This window comes from Ovis aries, chromosome 14 (assembly GCF_016772045.2).
Source record: "Ovis aries strain OAR_USU_Benz2616 breed Rambouillet chromosome 14, ARS-UI_Ramb_v3.0, whole genome shotgun sequence".
NCBI classification, from domain to species: domain Eukaryota; kingdom Metazoa; phylum Chordata; class Mammalia; order Artiodactyla; family Bovidae; genus Ovis; species Ovis aries.
In genome coordinates this window covers 44,547,553-44,566,122 of record NC_056067.1, presented here as the reverse complement: position 1 = coordinate 44,566,122, position 18,570 = coordinate 44,547,553, and the positions used below count along the sequence as shown (strand labels likewise).

At 42.3% G+C, this 18,570-nt stretch overlaps 1 protein-coding gene across 1 annotated transcript; it reads right to left on the bottom strand.

Annotated features, from left to right (window-relative positions):
• Window positions 1–438: 438 nt before the first annotated feature.
• LOC101113168 (secretoglobin family 2B member 2-like) lies at window positions 439–2,622 on the bottom strand. Its single transcript, XM_012190151.4, has 3 exons — window positions 2,533–2,622; window positions 1,856–2,037; window positions 439–671 (listed from the first exon to the last, which is right to left on the bottom strand). The coding sequence occupies exons 1-3, from the start codon at window positions 2,600–2,602 to the stop codon at window positions 570–572; spliced, it is 354 nt and encodes a 117-aa protein (XP_012045541.2). The 5' UTR covers window positions 2,603–2,622; the 3' UTR covers window positions 439–569.
• Window positions 2,623–18,570: the final 15,948 nt, after the last annotated feature.

Here is an 18,570-nt window from a genome sequence, read left to right as displayed (position 1 = left end):
GAGGAAGAGGGGACCTGTTACAAGCTTGCTCAGGGCATCTCCTGAGTCACTCATGAGTAACTGAAAGGACACTTAAAGGATTGGAGGTTCTGCCACCGTGCTAAAGACCAGAGTGAGATATGCTATCTGTGGCCACAAACAACAACTTTATCCCTCCGGGCCTGTGATAGCAAGGGTTACCTATATCTTCTTTCGCTTAATCTTCATACACAATCCCTATTTAGCAGATGACAGAATGACTTGAGAAAGTTACAATAAACCTGCCCATGGTTCCACAGTTTGTCAGGACAGGGCCTAGGTTTACCTCATTCTGTCTGATCCCAGTCCCCATAGTAACCCAGTCCCCATCCACAGTAACCACGTGGGTCACTCTCACCATCCCCCAAGACCTCCTGCTTCACACCCTCCCCACAACAGACAGACACTGGGCACACTGAGCAATGCTGCAGTGATTTTATTAGAGTAAGACTGATTGAGACCACATAGGTGGGACAGGTGTCAGGATTCCAGCTTCAGTTGAGAAGAACAGGGCGGCACATGGAGCGTAGACCAGACATCACTGGCAAAGACTATTTCACCAAAGAGACTGCACTGAGAATTATTCCAAAAAGACTATTCACAACCGTGGACACTTGATAGCCAAAACAATCCTTGTCAAAGATGATGGAACCCTGGGAGGGAGTAGGAGGAGGAGGGACAACACCTGAGCCCACAGCAGGGCTATCCTGTCTACCAAGCATCACCACATGCTATACCCTCAGGGATTCAGCTCCCTCCCCAGCAAGAAACTCTGCCCATAGACCCACCAATGGAGAGAAGGCTGCCATCAGGGACCAGGGGAAGGATGGCTCCCTAATAGCCCAGGCACAGGTGTCAGGATGGAAACTAGCCACCAGCCACCCCAGGAAGAGGAGGAGATAATAAGGGTCATCAAGGCACAGCTCGGGTGGGTCCTGAGGGAGGAGCAAGGTGCTGGAGCCTGGGTTTGGGTCACACCTCCTGCACCTGAGCCTCTTCTGTCAGGTGTGCTGGGTGGACTAATGTGCTTGCAGGTGTCGTAAACAAACCCATGTGCTCTGCGTGCTCCTATTAGTGCATGAAACTCTGTTTGCAAAAAACCTCTCATTTTAAACAGACAATTTGAAGGAAAAAATGTTGAGACAGACTATCCAAAATCTCCAGTATTGTTTGACAAGAAGTATAAAGGAAAATGGTTCTTCAGGAGATATACTGCTAGCCAAGGTGAGCAGTCACAGGTTCCTAGAAGCCTCCTCAGGAGCCTCAAGCACCAAAACACCACAGTGGAAAAACAGGCTTGTAGATATGTCAGTAGAAATGGGGCTCTGAGCCAGACCCAAGGCCCACACAGTGGGAAAAAGAGGAGGTGATGAAATCTTACAAAGCCAGGGAGCCCCATGCTGGAAAGAGATTCTAAAGCCAGGGGCTCCTTTTCAATATTCCTAAAGTAGAGCTGACTTGACTCCTACATGTGTGTGAGCTGAAAGCTTCCTTTCCTGCCAAACATTAAAATTCTACTGCTCCAATGCTAGTTCCACTCACTGAGGAAAAAAACAATCACCTGTCTCAACACACTTGGCCTCGCAACCCTATTCTGTATGTGAGTTGATTCGCATGCTGTGGGCATATTTGGCAACAACAGAGGCTGGATGTGCACATGGACTACCCTTGCATATTACAGGTGCTGCAGGGTGGAGCAAGGTTTTGTTCATGTGCTTCTTTGCTTATAGATCTTGTCTGTCACATATCCCATGACTGCTTGATCTATTCCCATGTGGCATACCACACTATGCATGTGAGTGGGAAGGGCAGAGTCGGGTTCAGGAGAGTAAATTACCACGAGTTCTACAATCTTCAGCTTGGCGTCAAATCCCGCCTCATTGAAGCAATCCTGGGCTTTTCCAAAGGCTGCCTTTTCCTCATCAGTAGTATCAACCAAATCGAGCGTTGAATTCAACAATGTTTTGCTTCCAAGTAACAACGCAGCAACCCCGCCATAAAACACAGGGCAGGCTTCCGCTGAAGGAAAGACAGGAAATATCTTGTCAAAGAATAACCAGAGTAGGAAGTTCCTGTTTCCACCACTTGATAGGAAGTCACATATCCAAAGCTTCCAGAATCATCTCCCACAGAGACCCGGCCTCTCCCAGGACTGCTTAACATCCCAGACAGAAAACCTCCCAGCAGAGGGAGCAGCAAGAGGGGTGATCCCTGGAGACCCCTCTGGCCTTGACCACCATCCCTGGGCATATCAGCCTTCTTCCTCCCTCCCAATGAGCACCAATGCCAACAAAATATTCCCCAGGGTTTGCACAGCTAATGATCCCTCCAGCTACACCACCCTCTACATTCAAAGACTGACAGGCTCAAGGAATTTCTGCTGGGCTCCTGGGCACTGATCTGTCAGCTGCCCTCGGACTCTGTCCCTAGAAGCAGCTTGGACAGCACTGTGGCGGATGCAGTGAGACGACAAGGGGCAAGGATCAGAAGGGTCATCTGGAACCTCCTTCCTACCCTCAGTCGTCTTGAAGGTCAGCTCTCTGGTCACCAGCAAGGCCAGCACAAGCAGTGCTCCCTTCATCATGGCGGCAGCTGGAGTGCTCTGCTCAGGGCAGCGTTTCTGCGGCATTATAAACCACTAGCTCCCCAAGCCCAACCCACATCCCTCCCAGGAGGACCACGGGCCTGCGGCCAAGAATCTGGCAAAGGTGGTTCTCTTGGACCTTGGAGTGTTTACTTGGAAGCCCATCCTGCTCTGAGAACAGTGCTCAGGGAGATTTTGTGGTAGCATCTTTGCCAAAGATCAAGTGGAGCTGACATTTACAAGTGACTCCATTTGGAGCCAAATGCTCTGTTATTCCAGCCCCAACTGTGACCTGTTTTCCTGGTCATCCTTCCCCCTATCCTGGCTCTGATGCAACAATCTCCCAGACAAAGCAGAGGGAATCACAGGAGGGCCAAGCACAGGTGTACACCACTCTCAGGTAGAAAAAAGGTCATCCAGAATCCTTCCTTTATTCCCAAGGTCAAGTCCTGGGGATACGAATGGGGAGTTGGGCCTTCCTGCATCTTCAAATATCTTAACATCTGCAGTCCCTAGACAGGGCCCTGAGCACTGCTGGACAGCAGGCTTGGCCTCCAAATCATTCCCAAGAAGGAATTCACAGGACCTGCACCAGGAGGATTTTCTCCAGCACAGATAATTCTGATAATTTCAGATCATGCTTCCAACTATTCTCAAACGCTTAAAGAAGCAAGTTCCTGGAAACATCCTGGACTCCCAGTGGTCCAGACTTGCCCTTTCTGATTGTCTCACCCTCTTCCATCCGTGAACCTGGTCTCAAGAGGTACTAGCACTGCACAGTCTATCCAGAAACATCAGTGAGCAGCTGTGAGGTTGTGTGGTTTGTCTCATGCATCAGAGACTCTGAGGTCCACAGCCCTAAAGGACACTGAGGATAGGAGTTCTAAGGCCCAGAGGGCTGGGTCCATCAGAGGTGGCATTCCACATGCGAAAACTCTCTCAGTGTCAGACTCAACCTTCCACATTAGGAGAGCAGTTTGTTTGCACAAAAGATGAAAGGGACCTTGAAACTCTAAAAGGAAGTGTGAGACACTCCTAATGGCCAAACTAGAAACGTTCTGACAAACAAAATATGTAACAGAGTATTGGATGATACCCAAAGTATAAAGCAATATGTTTGAGTCCATACTGATACAAACAAATGATTAAGTAAATAAATGAGGACTTCCCTGGAGGTCCAGTAGTTAAGAATCTGCGCTCCAATGCAGCAGTACTTGGTTTAACCCCTGGTCAGGGAACTAAGCTCCCACCTGCCCTGGGGCAACTAAAAACCTTCCTACTGCAACTAGAGAGAACATGCTCTGCAAGGAGAGGGCCCACACACCACACAAAGACCTAGCCCATTTAAACAAAACTAAACTAAAATAATGTGGGTGAAGAGACTATCATTTCTTACTGAAACATCCCTAATAACAGAGCTAGATTATCCCCTCAAGGATGGAGAACATACTGCCCTGCACTCCCTGAGCGTGGGCTTGACTTAGTAACTCATCTCCAAAGAAAAGAGGAGAGGAGGAGAAGGGGAAAATAGTGCAGGTCTAACAAACACAGTGTTAATAGTCAAAGCTGACACAGCCAGTGGTAAGACACACAGCTGTCACGTGTACCCTGATGTAAGGAGACAGGAAGGGTGCTTCACCTCTGTCTTTCTCAAAACCCAAAGTTTAAACTCCACTTTCTGCTGTGCTCAGTTGCTTCAGTCATGTCCCACTCTTTGTGACCCCCATGGACTGTAGCCCGTGAGGCTCCTGTGTCCATGGGTTTCTTCAGGCAAGAAAGAGCTGCTGTTTCCTCCTCCACTCTACATTTGTCTGCTATAAAACAGCAGACAAATTCAGCTTTGAGGTCCTTCTGCCATCCCTAGCCAGTCCTCCTGGGACGGCCAAGACCATGACAGACCCATAAGAGAGTTAAAGCTTAGGCAGTCCAGGGCCCTTTAAGGAGGAGGTGAACACTCTCCCTCATGCTTTCCTTAAGCCTTGTGCAACAAGAACTTACCCAAGAACTGGCCTTTCTTTAGGTCCAGAACCTATGAACACGGAAATGTTCTTCTGACCCTCTATGTTAAAGATTATAATTGTAACAAGGCTTGTCAGGGAACCTGTTACTCAAGACTTCTACGGGTGATTACACAGCAACAGTATATCTCACCCAGAGAAGTTGTATGGAACCATTCTCCCTGGCAGGACCCATGCTCTCTGGCTAATCTTGTGCTGAAGTTATCTCAGGATGTATGCCTTCAGAAAGGGTCTCATGGAACTCTTACAACCTTGAGGTATTCTATGTATCTGTTCTCACCAGCCAGTTGAGAAATATATAATGCCATGCTTAAAATAGTGAAGGTGGGTCCTTTTTCTACCCCTTCTTATGTCCATGTCAGAAGCTTTCTCTGTCCTGTCATTTTAAATAAAAATCTTTGCTGCACAAACCTTCGAGTTACTGAAACTGTGTCTTTGGTCCTGGAGTCAAATCTTCTTCAGAGACCACGAACTCAGCACCAAACACCATATGTGTAAGCTATTACAAGGAGAGAATGAGGGACTCCACAGAGCAGAGGACACTGGAGACACATGACAATTAATGCAGTGTGTGTAGGTTGTGGGTTGGATTCTGAAATCCAAAAGCACCTAATGGACAACCTGGTTAAATAAAAATAATATGTGAGGTTAAGTTAGAAGTAATGCTCCAAACTTGCTTATCAGTTTTGACAAATGTTTTCAACTCTTCCATTAATCTAAAATTATTCCAAAGTAAAATTTTATTGAAAAACAACTTGACACAAGGAGTTCAATGTGGTACTCTATGACAACTTCAGTTCAGTTCAGTTTAGTTCAGTCGCTCAGTTGTGTCCAACTCTTTGCAACCCCATGAATCACAGCACATCAGGCCTCCCTGTCCATCACCAACTCCCAGAGTTCACTCAGATTCATGTCCATCAAGTCAGTGATGCCATCCAGCCATCTCATCCTCGGTCGTCCCCTCCTCCTCCTGCCTCCAATCCCTCCCAGCATCAGAGTCTTTTCCAATGAGTTAACACGTTGCATGAGGTGGCCAAAGTACTGGAGTTTCAGCTTTAGCATCATTCCTTCCAAGGAAATCCCAGGGCTGATCTCCTTCAGAATGGACTGGTTGGATCTCCTTGCAGTCCAAGGGACTCTCAAGAGTCTTCTCTAACACCATAATTCAAAAGCATCAATTCTTCAGCGCTCAGCTTTCTTCACAGTCCAAATCTCACATTCATACATGACTACTGAAAAAACCATAGCCTTGACTAGATGGACCTTTGTTGGCAAACTAATGTCTCTGCTTTTCAACATGCTATCTAGGTTGGTCATAACTTTCCTTCCAAGGAGTAAGCGTCTTTTAATTTCATGGCTGCAATCACCATCTGCAGTAATTTTGGAACCCCAAAAAATTAAGTCTGACACTGTTTCCACTGTTTCCCCATCTATTTCCCATGAAGTGATGGGACTGGACGCCATGATCTTTGTTTTCTGAATGTTGAGCTTTAAGCCAACTTTTCCTCTCTCCAATTCCACTTTCATCAAGAGGTATTTTAGTTCCTCTTCATTTTCTGCCATAAGGGTGGTGTCATCTGCATATCTGAGGTTATTGATATTTCTCCCGGCCATCTTGATTCCAGCTTGTGCTTCTTCCAGCCCAGCGTTTCTCATGATGTACTCTGCAGATAAGTTAAATAAACAGGGTGACAATATACAGCCTTGATGTTCTCCTTTTCTTATTTGGAACCAGTCTGTTGTTCCATGTCCAGTTCTAACTGTTGCTTCCTGAGCTGCATAGAGGTTTCTCAAGAGGCAGGTCAGGTGGTCTGTATTCCCATCTCTTTCAGAATTTCCAACAGTTTATTGTGATCCACACAGTCAAAGGCTTTGGCATTGTCAATAAAGCAAAAATAGATGTTTTTCTGGAACTCTCTTGCTTTTTCCATGATCCAGCGGATGTTGGCAATTTGATCTCTGGTTCCTCTGCCTTTTCTAAAACCAGCTTGAACATCTGGAAATTAGCTGTGCATGTATTGCTGAAGCCTAGCCTGGAGAATTTTGAGCATTACTTTACTAGCGTGTGAGATGAGTGGAGTGGTGCAGTAGTTTGAGCATTCTTTGGCATTGCCTTTCTTTGAGATTGGAATGAAAATGGACATTTTCCAGTCCTGTGGCCACTGCTGAGTTTTCCAAATTTGCTGGCATATTGAGTGCAGCACTTTCACAGCATCATCTTTCAGGATAGGAGTGTAATTGGGTGGGATATGGGAGGAGGTTCAAGAGGCAAGAGACATATGTATGCTTACAGCTGAATCATCTTGTATGGCAAAAGCCAACATAATATTGTAAAGTAACTATCCTCCAATTAAAAATACATTTTGAAAATACAACTGGCATTAGGAATGGGCTACATGTGCTGTATTCCATTGACTCTGACCATGACTTCGCCCTGAAGTCACCAAATGTCCCCACAATCCGGGGACATCTCAGAGGATCCTGTGCTACCCTTGGAAGGGCACCGGGCTGGATCCCTAACAGCTACCTGTAATTCAGCACTCCAAGACCCGACTCATCTTCTCACAGGGCTGCAGAGGGCACTAGGGGCAGTGTCTTCTGAAGGACAAGAGGCATGGGATATACGGACAGGGTTCCCACCACACAGAAGTCCTTCCGCCAAAGACAAAGAGCCAGCATGTGCAGCCTGGGCCTTGGGGTGTTCACCTTCCTGCCCAGGAACCTCTGAGACACATCTGCAGCCACCTGAGCCCCTCGTGGGGTGACCTTGAGAGCAGTGGCCCCTAGGCAGCAGGAGCCATGGTGAGGGGGGGCTCCACGGAGGTCAGCTGACACTGCAGCTCAGTACTCGGTGCCTCTTTGCCAAGAGCAGTTACCGGATATTAATCCTATTTGGCATAGGGTTCTGACTGTGGTCACACCTTGTGTCTCAACTTCAGATCAGGTCTTCAGTAAACTTGAAGGTGACTCAGAGAAAGAACAGCCAGGTGCCTCCAGCCAAAAGCTACTTGATTCTGATCAAACATTTTAAATGTTTACCTTATTTATTTAATCCTAAGCAATATTCATAAGCACATATATAGTAAATAGAAATAAAAATATTCTTGTTTATTGACTCCAGAGAAATGGAATATTCCTGCCATTATTCTAACAAATGTGCAACATCTACCGAATGCGGGGCCCTCTCCTAGTCCTGGGATGTGGCAACACACAGCACAGCTCTCACTCTCCTGCAGCCCTTCATCACCTAAGAGGGAGTGAGAGACAGTGACCCCAGGGAAGAGGCACTCTGGGGGAAGATGAGGCAGGGGGAGAAGACAGAGGGCCTTGGGGGAAGGACAGAGGCAGAATGCTTTGATAGGAGTTCTCAAGAGTCTGGGGAAATCTTCCCTGTGATACTCGAAGACACCTGAGGATGAGGGAACAAATCATGCAGCCACTGGAGGAAGAACCTTCCAGGCTGGAAGGGCTCCATGTGCAGAGTCCCTGCTGCAGGAGAATACTTGGTCAGGTCAAGAAGCATACAGGAGGCACTGAGGGAGGAGAGAAAGGCAGGGATAAATTCATAGAGGCAGCAGCAGTGCAGGCATGATTGTGCAACTGGCCCAGAGATTGCGGCCTAGAAGGGGATTGGCTTTTCCTCAAGTGGAGAAGGAAAGGAAATAGTGGAAACAGTACAGAGACACTCAAGAGTAGAAAGAGGCTGCAGAAAATGGATGGACCTAGAGACTGTCATACTGAGTGATATAACTTAGAGTAACAGAAACATAACATGTCTTATATGAGGAATCTGAAAAGACATGATACAAATGACCTTATTTGCAAAACAGAAACTCACAGTTTTAGAGAACAAACTATTGTTGCTGAGGGTAAGGATAGAGGGAAAGGATATTAGAAGTCTGGAATGGATAGGTGCACCCTACTATATTTAGAATGGATAACCAAAAAGGTCCAGCTGCATAAGCACAGGGAACTCTGCTCAATAATATGTGGGAGCCTGAATAAAATTCTTCAGCCAGTTAGGACTGCAACAGTGAGAGTAACAACTAGCAGAAAAATTTCAATAGCCAAAAAAAGATTTATGCATAATCTGATTTTTCATAAAAGAATAAGAATTTCAAACAGGTATTATTCAAGAATAGCCATTTCTTTTGCATATGAGTCACCAAGAATGAACAGTCTTAAAACTTGCTAGAAATTCTTGGAGGCTTTTGAAATAATAATCCTACCTACCTAAGAACTTTAAAATATACCTTCATTTTGTTTCTCTTTCCCGGCTCGTTTTGGATTGATATTCTCAGCTGTCATGTCAGTAAAGTGTCTTTTACTTCAGCACTGTTGTTTTATTTCTTCATGTACATGAGTGCTCGGTAAAGTCCACACTTGAAGGTATTGTACTGCTTCCCAAGATAAACTGCTATAAATCTGCAGATTCTTTAAGGCTCACATTTACCTCAGGAAATTCACTCTAGTATATTGGTCTTTTTGTTTGTTTGGTTGTTTTGCATTCAATTCCCAATTGGTAAATATTTCCTTACACTGATAAACTAGTACCTAATTCACAGTTTGCTGAATGAGCTATAGATAAAGCAGCTAAATTTTGGAAAGAAAGGCAGAAAGCAGACAGGCCAAGTAAGCTCTGAATTAGTAATGAGCTCACTATTTCTCGCAGAACAATAAGAGAATCTCAAGAGGGAGGGAAGTATTTTGGCTCAAGTTAGAAAGGGTGGGGCCATGTACATACCACATTTCACAGGGACAGTGCCTGTTTTACAAGCAATTTCAGCAGAATGTTACTCTGTTTTCCACCACACTCCGTCTACCTCAGTCTGCCAACATTTTTGTAAAATTTTTGCTGAGGAATTTAGTCACGAAATACAGCTCTATTGCAAGCATTGCCAAGGGAAGAGAAGTTCATATTTTAATATGATTGGTACTTAGCATAACTGAAATAGCTAATAGTGTTTATCAAATATCAAAATATGCAGGAAAGAAACTGAAAACATTCAAAATTCATTAAGACTTTCAGTACAGTAGCAATAGAAGAAAATTTCCTCAAACTACTAAAAGGCACCAAAAATAACAAGGCAGACTTTAACTAACATTGCATTTAAAGAAGAGACTGAGTTTTTCCCCCTATGATTAAGGATAAGGCAAAGAGGTCTATGCTTTCTATTTCTATTAAACATTGGACTGGAAGCTCACAAAACTACAATAAGGCAAGAAAAAATAAACAAAGCACAGTTGGAAGAGACGAATTCAAATTCTCTTCTTTCAGAGAAAACATTAAATATACAGAGTAAAATATAATATACAGAGAAAATCCTATGAATCTACAAAAACATGATTATGCATATAAGTGAGTTGAATATATTTCCAAAATAAAAGTCAATATATAAAAATCAAGATTATTTTACATGCTGGAAACAAACAATTGGAAATTGAAGTACAATATCATGCAAAATGGAGTTTCCCTGGTGGCTCAGATGGTAAAGAATCTGCCTGCAATGTAGGAGACCCAGGTTCAATCCCTGGGTTGGGAGATCCCCTGGGAGAAAGGAATGGTTACCCACTCCACTATTCTTGCCTAGAGAAGTCTATGGAGACAGGATTCTGGTGGAGTACAGCCCATGCAGTTGCAAAGAGCTGGACACAACTGAGTGACTAACACTTTCATTCATCATCCAGAACAGCACCAAAAACATGCTGTGGTACAGAATTAATAAAATACATGCGAGACCTGTATGATGAAAACTAATTTGTGAGAGAAATAAAATTCATAAATAAATGGAGACATACACCACGATTCTATATTGAAAGACTTAATATTGCTAAGATTTCAATTCTATTGATCTTCAGTTTCAATGAAATCCTGACTCATATGCCAGTGGGAAGTTTGTAGAAAGTGACAAACTGATTCTAAAATGTATATAGAGAGTAATGTCAGCAAGATGGTTTAGTAGGAGATCCCAGTCTCTACCCTCATAATGAAAACAACAATTGGACAGACAGATGTGAATGAAACAGCTCTGACAGAGCTCAGGGGTCCACTTAAGAAGCTGCAGCAACAAAGTAGTGCAAAATAAGATGAGGGAAAGCTGTGCAGGAAGCCAACAGCCAGCACAACCACTGCCATGTGCCCACAACTCTCAGCACAGAAGGTCCACAGGTTTTTATGTCCCAGACTCCTGATGCTGAGTCCCTCCACCCTCCCTAACAGGAGCCAGGACAGTTAGTGCCTCCTTGAAACTCAGCACAGCCATCATGGATGCTGCGAAGTTAGTCCCGGTCCTGAAGTCAGGCATGTACATGGCACTAGCTCTGACCTCAGCAACTGAACTTGTGCCTGATATCAGACCCAGATCCTCCACGGGGCCCACCCTCACCACAATGCATGCATCACTGCCCCTGTGCACTCACCTACAGCCCCATAGCTGAGCATATGCACACTCCTGCCACTAGCAATCACCAGTGTCTGCCCTAGTCGCTTATTGCTGTACCCAGAGGACCACAACAGTTATGTTTCCATACATTAACTTTGCTGACTAAGGTCCATCTAGTCAAGGCTATGGTTTTTCCAGTAGTCATGTATGGATGTGAGAGTTGGACTGTGAAGAAGGCTGAGCGCCAAAGAATTGATGCTTTTGAACTGTGGTGTTGGAGAAGACTTTTGAGAGTCCCTTGGACTGCAAGGAACTCCAACCAGTCCATTCTAAAGGAGATCAGCCCTGGGGTTTTTTGGAAGGAATGATGCTGAAGCTGAAACTCCAGCACTTTGGGAGTTGGTGATGGACAGGGAGGCCTGGCATGCTGCGATTCATGGGGTCATAAAGAGTCAGACACAACTGAGTGACTGAACTGAACTGAACAATGAAAATTTCAAAGGGAAATTAATAAAAGATAAAATACTTGAAGAATAGACTGAATCACAGAGGGGAAAGATGTAGATGTATACATGGAAACCTACAAAACATTAATGAAAAACATTAAAGAAGACATGATAGGTAGAACAATACCCAACATTCATGGACTGAAAGATTAACCCCAGTGTTCATCGCAGCACTGTTTATAATAGTCAGGACATGGAAGCAACCTAGATCTCCATCAGCAGATAGATAGATAAGAAAGCTGTGCTACATATACACAATGGAGTATTACTCAGCCACTAAAAAGAATACATTTGAATCCATTCTAATGATGTGGATTGAAGGGTTAATGCAGCCAAATTGGAAAAGTGGAGATGTGCTGCTTGCAAACAAGATGTTCTGCCAAGGAGACGGACACAGCCTTGAGATTAATGGTCCCTTGCAAACAAGGGAACATTCCCTTCTTATGATAAGGGCTCTGGACAGACTCTGCCGTAGGCCGGAATTTCACTCCCTTTTGCTGCACGATAACATTTATGCACATGCGCTATACTGAAGAGGCTTGGTCATACTGTCTGGAACTCTGCCCAGGGGGGCTATATAAGAGTAAACCGCAAGCCTGCTTGCTTGCACAGTTCTTTTTCCTCTGGCCAGAGTGTCTGTCTCGTGTGTGTGTGTGTTGTTTTGTATCATTTCACTCGTAATCTCCAACATGGATGAAACTGGAGCCGATTATACAGAGTGAAGTAAGCCAGAAAGAAAAACACCAATACAATATACTACCGCATATATATGGAATTAGAAAGATGGTAACGACAACCCTGTATGTGAGACAGCAAAAGAGACACAGATGTATAGACTAGTCTTTTGGACTCTGTGGGAGAGGGAGAGGGTGGGATGATTTGGGAGAATGGCATTGAAACATGTATAATATCATATAAGAAACGAATTGCCAGTCTAGGTTCGATGCAGGGTGCAGGATGCTTGGGGCTGGTGTATTGGGATGACCCGGAGGGATGGTGCTGGGGGGAGGTAGGAGGGGTGTTCAGGATTGGGAACACGTGTACACCCATGGCGGATTCATGTTGATGTGTGGCAAAACCAATACAATATTGTAAAGTAATAATAATAATAATAATTTTTTTAAAGAGAGATTCAAGTCCTAATAAAAAAGATTAATATTGTTAAGATATTCATACCATGGAAAATTATATAAACAGTCAATGCAGTCCCTGTCTAAATTCCAAGGCATTTTTTGGTGTTCTAGAAAAACAATCCTAAAAATCATATGCAACCATCGAGGACTCTGGATAGCCAAAACAATCTTGAGGGGAAAAAAACAAAGCTGGAGGCAGCACACCTCTTCATCTCAAAACATATTACAAAGTTGCAGTAATTAAAACAGTATGATACCAACATTTGGACATATAGACCAGTGGATCAGAATAAACAGCCAAGGAAACACATACACACACACACACACAGGGTCAACTGATCTTGGACAAGGGTGCCAGGAATACATAATGGGGGAAGATGGTATCTTCAATACATGGTGCTGAGAACCACTGGATATATAAGTGAAAAAAGAATAAAATTTGATTTTTATCTTACACTACACACAAAACAAACAATTCAAAATAGATTACAAACTGAAACATATGCCTGAAACTTTATTACTAGAAGGAAACATTGGGGGGAAACTGTATGATATGGGTTTTGGCAATAATTTCTTGAATATTACACCCAAAGCAAGGCAACAAAAGCAAAAGTAGACAAAAGTGAAAATGATGTAAAGAAAAAGCTCCTACATAGCAAAGGAAATCATCAACACTGTGAAAAGGCCACATATATAAAGGGAAAATATTTTCAAACCACATATTTGAAAAGAAGTTAATATTCAAAATACAAAAGGAATCCCTACATCTCCATATAAAAACACAAATATCCCAATTAAAACTGAGCATTGAATCTGAACAGATAATCTCCAGAGAAAATACAACAATGGAGAAGAGGGAAAGTGAAAGTTGCTCAGTCATCCAATTTTTGGAACCCCATGAACTGTAACTTGCCAGGCTCCTTTGTCCATGAAATTCTGTAAGCAAGAATACTGGTGTGGGTTGATATTCTCTTCTCCAGGGGATCTTTCCAACCCTGGGATTGAAGCCAGGCCTCCTGCATTGTAGGCAGATTCTTTACAGTCTGAGCCACCAAGGAAACCCAACAGGTATTTGGATTTCCAAAAGGTGCTCAATATCAATAATTATGAGGGAAATACAAAGAAAAACCACACTGAAATATTACCTCCTACTTATTGTGAAGGTCATTTTTATAAAAAGACAAGCAGTGACATGGACTTTGAGAAACTGAGAATGTATTCTGGCACAGTCAGTATGGATCACAGTATTGAGGGTCCACAAAAATTGAAAAATAAAATTTTCATTATGATCTACCAACCTCACTTCTGAGTATTTATCTATTTAAAAGAATTAAGAGGAAAATAATACAATTGGAAAGACCAGAGATCTCTTCATGAATATTGGAGATACCAAGGGAACATTTAATGAAAAATGGGCACAATAAAGGACAAAAATGGCAAGGACCTTACAGAAGCAGAAGATATTAAGAAGAGGTGATAAGAATACACAGAAGAGCTATACATAAAAGGTCTTAATGACCCAGACAACCATAGTGGTGCAGTTACTCACCTAGAGTCAGACATCTTAGAGTTTGAAATCAAGAAGGCCTTAGGATATATAACCTACAAACAAAGCTAGTGGAGGTGATGGAATTCCAGCTGAGTTATTTCAGATCCTAAAAGATGATGGTGTTAAAGTGCTGCATTCAATATGTCAGCAAATTTGGAAAACTCAGCAGTGGCCACAGAACTGGAAGAGGTCAGTTTTCATTCCAATCCCAGAGAAGGGCAATGCCAAAGAATATTCAAACTACCATACAATTGGGCTCATTTCATATGCTAGCAAGGTAATGTTCCAAATCCTTCATGTATGGCTTCAGCAGTACATGAACTGAGGACTTCAAGATGTTCTGGATTTTGAGGCAGATGAACCAGAGATCAAATTGCCACTATCCACTGGGTCATTAAAAAGCAAGGAAATTCCAGAAAAACATCAACTTCTGCTGCATTGACTAAAGCCTTTGACTGTGTGGATCACAATATAGTGTGGAAAATCCTTAAAAAGATGGGAAATCAATATCACCTTACCTGCCTCCTGAGAAACCTATATGCAGATCAAGAAGCAACAGTTAGAATCAGACATGAAACAGACTAGTTCAAAATTGGGAGAGTACATCAAGTCTGTATATTGTCACCCTGCTTATTTAATTTATATTCAGAGTACATCATGTGAAATTCTGGGTTGGAAGAATCACAAGCTGGAATCAATATTGCCAAGAGAAATATCAACAACCTCAGATATGCAGATGATACCACTCTAGTGGCAGAAAGTGAAGAGGAACTAAATAGCCTCTTGATGAGGATGAAAGAGGAAAGTGAAAAGGCTGGCTGAAAACTCAACATTCTAAAAACTAAGATCATGGCATCTGGTCGGACAGGACTAAACAACTGAAAAATGAACAAAAATAATTAAAATCAAGATCCAAAAGGCACAGCACTATGCAGTTCATTGTAGCATTATTCATAGCCAAGACATGGGGATAAGCCAAATATCCATCAGCAGATATAAAAAGAAAATATGATATAGACACATATACACACATATATACAGTCCAGTGTTATTCAGTCTTTAAAAAGAAGGAAATCTTACTATATACAACATGGATGAACCTTAAAGACACCGAAAGTTAAAGTGTTAGTCACTCAGTCACGTCCAACTCTTTGTGACCCCATGAACTGTAGGCTCCCAGTCTCCTCTGTCCATGGGGTTCTCCAGGCAAGAATACTGGAGTGGGTTTCCATTCCCTTCTCTCCAGGGCATTGAACCCAGGTCTCCTGCATTGTAGGCAGTTTCTTTACCATCTAAGCCACCAGGGAAGCCCCAAGGACATTATTGCAAGACAAATCAGCCAGTCACAGAAAGACAAATTCTGCACAATCCCACTTACATGAGATAGTATCTTGAGTAGATATACCAGGAAATTCCCTGGCAGTTCAGAGGTCAGGACTCAATCTCTCATTGCTGAGGGTCTGGGTTCAATCTCTGGTCAAGGAACTAAGATCTCACAAGCTGCATGGCATGGCCAAAAAATAAAATTTTCAAGAAAACACATTTTTATATATATATATACATATATATATATATATACATAATATATATATATATACATAAAGTTTGAAACCCACAGAAACAGAGAGCAGAATCGTGGTTAACAAGGACTGAGAGTAGTTGGGAAATGAAAATTTCTGTTGACAGGTTATCTAATGTGGAAAATATAAAGCTGCTAGAGAACTACTGTACAATTCTTAGCTACTTCTAGTTAATAATACTTAGAGTTATTAAGAATATAGATTCCCTGGGGGAAGTGTTTGGGCAGCTAGGACTGTGACACAAAAAGTGTAAACTGGGACTGTCTCTCTTAGAGGAAAATTAAAAGTTTCATTTTCTTTGCCCCTTTGGGGATGGTGTTTGTAATTCTGCTACTCCGTAAACTAGGGTGTCTAAGTTTTCTAAAGATGTGGTTTCCTAGTTTTGATTTCACTTAGCTAATGACAATACATGAACCCAGGATACTGGAGTGATAGCTGTGGCTGTGTGTTCACCGGTCCATTTCTTTTGCCACTGAAAGAAATGTAATTCTGCCTGATTGATGTGGCTGTCTTGGTTGTTTAGTTAAAAAAACAGAGTTGAGCATGCCAGGGAACAAATAAACTAGTACATGCCGTGTGGTCAGTAAATATTTCAATAAAGAAGTCATTGATTAGAGGTGTTCTGGAAAGCCAACAATTTCCTCAGGTCTGTTTTCCTGATAACAACAGTGAACTCAGAGGAACTTCCATGGCTGGGTGTTTAAGATTCATATTAACCTATATATATTTACTAGGAATCGAAATAAAGAATCAAGGAGAAAAAATACAGATTTCATGTGTTTTCCATTACAATGAAAATAAGAATATAATTCTGAAAAAATATAGAAATTTCTACCAATGTGTAACAAATTTTGGTATATCCATATGATGAAATACTATTTAGCAGAAGAACTGAACTAGTGCTGCCCAAAACAATATAACTCAACAAAAAACTAGGTATAAATGAGTGTATCTTGCATGATTTCATTTATTTGGGTAAAATAATGGAAATGTTTAATATCTTGATTATATGTGTTTATCAGCGTAAAAAAATTCAAAACTCATCAATGTGCATACTAAAATTGAGTGGAAATACTGTACATGCACTCTTTTGAGATAGTTTTGAAGAGACTCAATACTCCCATTACCAAAAAGAAAAACAAAAACAAATACACACAGGAAAACCCCACAAAACAAAAGAAAGTAACTCAAACATTCCAATAATGTAAACGAGGGCAAATCAGAATAGAAAGAATACATATTTTAACTGTGCTTAAAATATTTATTTGTCAAATTTTACTTGACCATGTCAATATACACTATGATCATGTCATAGTGATCATGTCATAGTGACCATGTCAATATACACTATGTTCCCTTCTAGTAACTGCAATTCAGTTCAGTTCAGTTCAGTTGCTCAGTCGCGCCCAACTCTTTGCGATCCCATGGACTGCAGCATGCCAGGCCTCCCTGTCCATCACCAACTCCCAGAGTTTACTCAAACTCATGTCCATTGAGTCGATGATGCCATCCAACCATCTCATCCTCATTTGTCCCCTTCTCCTCCCACCTTCAATCTTTCCCAGCATCAAGGTCTTTTCAAATGAGTCAGTTCTTCGCATCAGGTGACCAAAGTATTGGAGTTTCAGCTTCAGCATCAGTATTTCCGATGAATATTCAGGACTGATTTACTTTAGGATTGACTGGTTGGATCTCCTTGCAGTCCAAGGGACTCTCAAGAGTCTTCTCCAAAACCACAGTTCAAAAACATCAATTCTTCAGCACTCAACTTTCTTCATAGTCCAACTCTCACATCCATACATGACTACTAGAAAAACCATAGCTTTGACTAGATGGACCATTGTGGACAAAGTAACATCTCTGATTTTTAATATGCTGTCTAAGTTGATCATAACTTTTCTTCCAAGGAGTAAGTGTCTTTTAATTTCATGGCTGCAGTCACCATCTGCAGTGATTTTGGAGCCCAAAATAGTGAAGTCTGTCACTGTTTCCCCATCTATTTGTCATGAAGTGATGGGACCAGATGTCATGGTCTTAGTTTTCTGAATGTTGAGTTTTAAGCCAAGTTTTTCACTCTCCTCTTTCACTTTCATCAACAGGCTCTTTAGTTCTTTGCTTTCTGCCATAAGGGTGGTGTCATCTGCATATCTGAGGTTCTTAATATTTCTCTTGGCAATCTTGATTCCAGCTTATGCTTCATCCAGCCCAGCATTTCTCATGATGTACTCTGTAAATAAGTTAAATAAGCAAGGTGACAATATACAGCCTGCAAGTGTCCCAGAATGGGACTGGCTCTAAATCTTTCACCTATATGGTCTACATGCATCTGTTTGGGGGCTAAAGGAAGAATAGGAAATATCTGGGACCAAAAAGTGAAGTAAGATGAGAATTAATATAAAAGTTAAAAGAAATGGTTGAGGAGAAATATAAAGTAAGCATAGACTAGGAGTCAAGAAAGTACATAGAAGCCATTCAACCCAGTTGTCTGACTTTCCATAACAATGCTCCAGCTCAACTGAAACAGTAGGACTAATGAAATGAGGATGTTCCCAGCAAGTGCTGTGAGTATACAATGAACAGGTCCTTGGAAGCATATGGCATCCTGAAGGATACAGGCTGCTTAGGGAGGTGAATGATGTCAGCAAAGATAGAATCATATGCAAACAGGAATGGGTTCCAGGAAGACCTGACATTAAGTTGGTTCACTCCAGTATATTTGTGTAGGTTTGCAAAGTGGTGAAATACTACTACATCTTTTATTAATAATTGCATTTCTAAGAGTTCCAAGAGTCCCACCAT

Excerpts from the sequence above, each read along its gene's own strand:
- LOC101113168 (XM_012190151.4), bottom strand. The coding sequence starts at position 2,602 with ATGATGAAGGGAGCACTGCTTGTGCTGGCCTTGCTGGTGACCAGAGAG. Across the intron at positions 2,038-2,532 it reads GACCTTCAAGACGACTGAGG|CGGAAGCCTGCCCTGTGTTT; the intron begins GTAGGAAGGAGG and ends TCTTTCCTTCAG. Across the intron at positions 672-1,855 it reads TGAAGATTGTAGAACTCGTG|GGTTCCATCATCTTTGACAA; the intron begins GTAATTTACTCT and ends ACTCCCTCCCAG.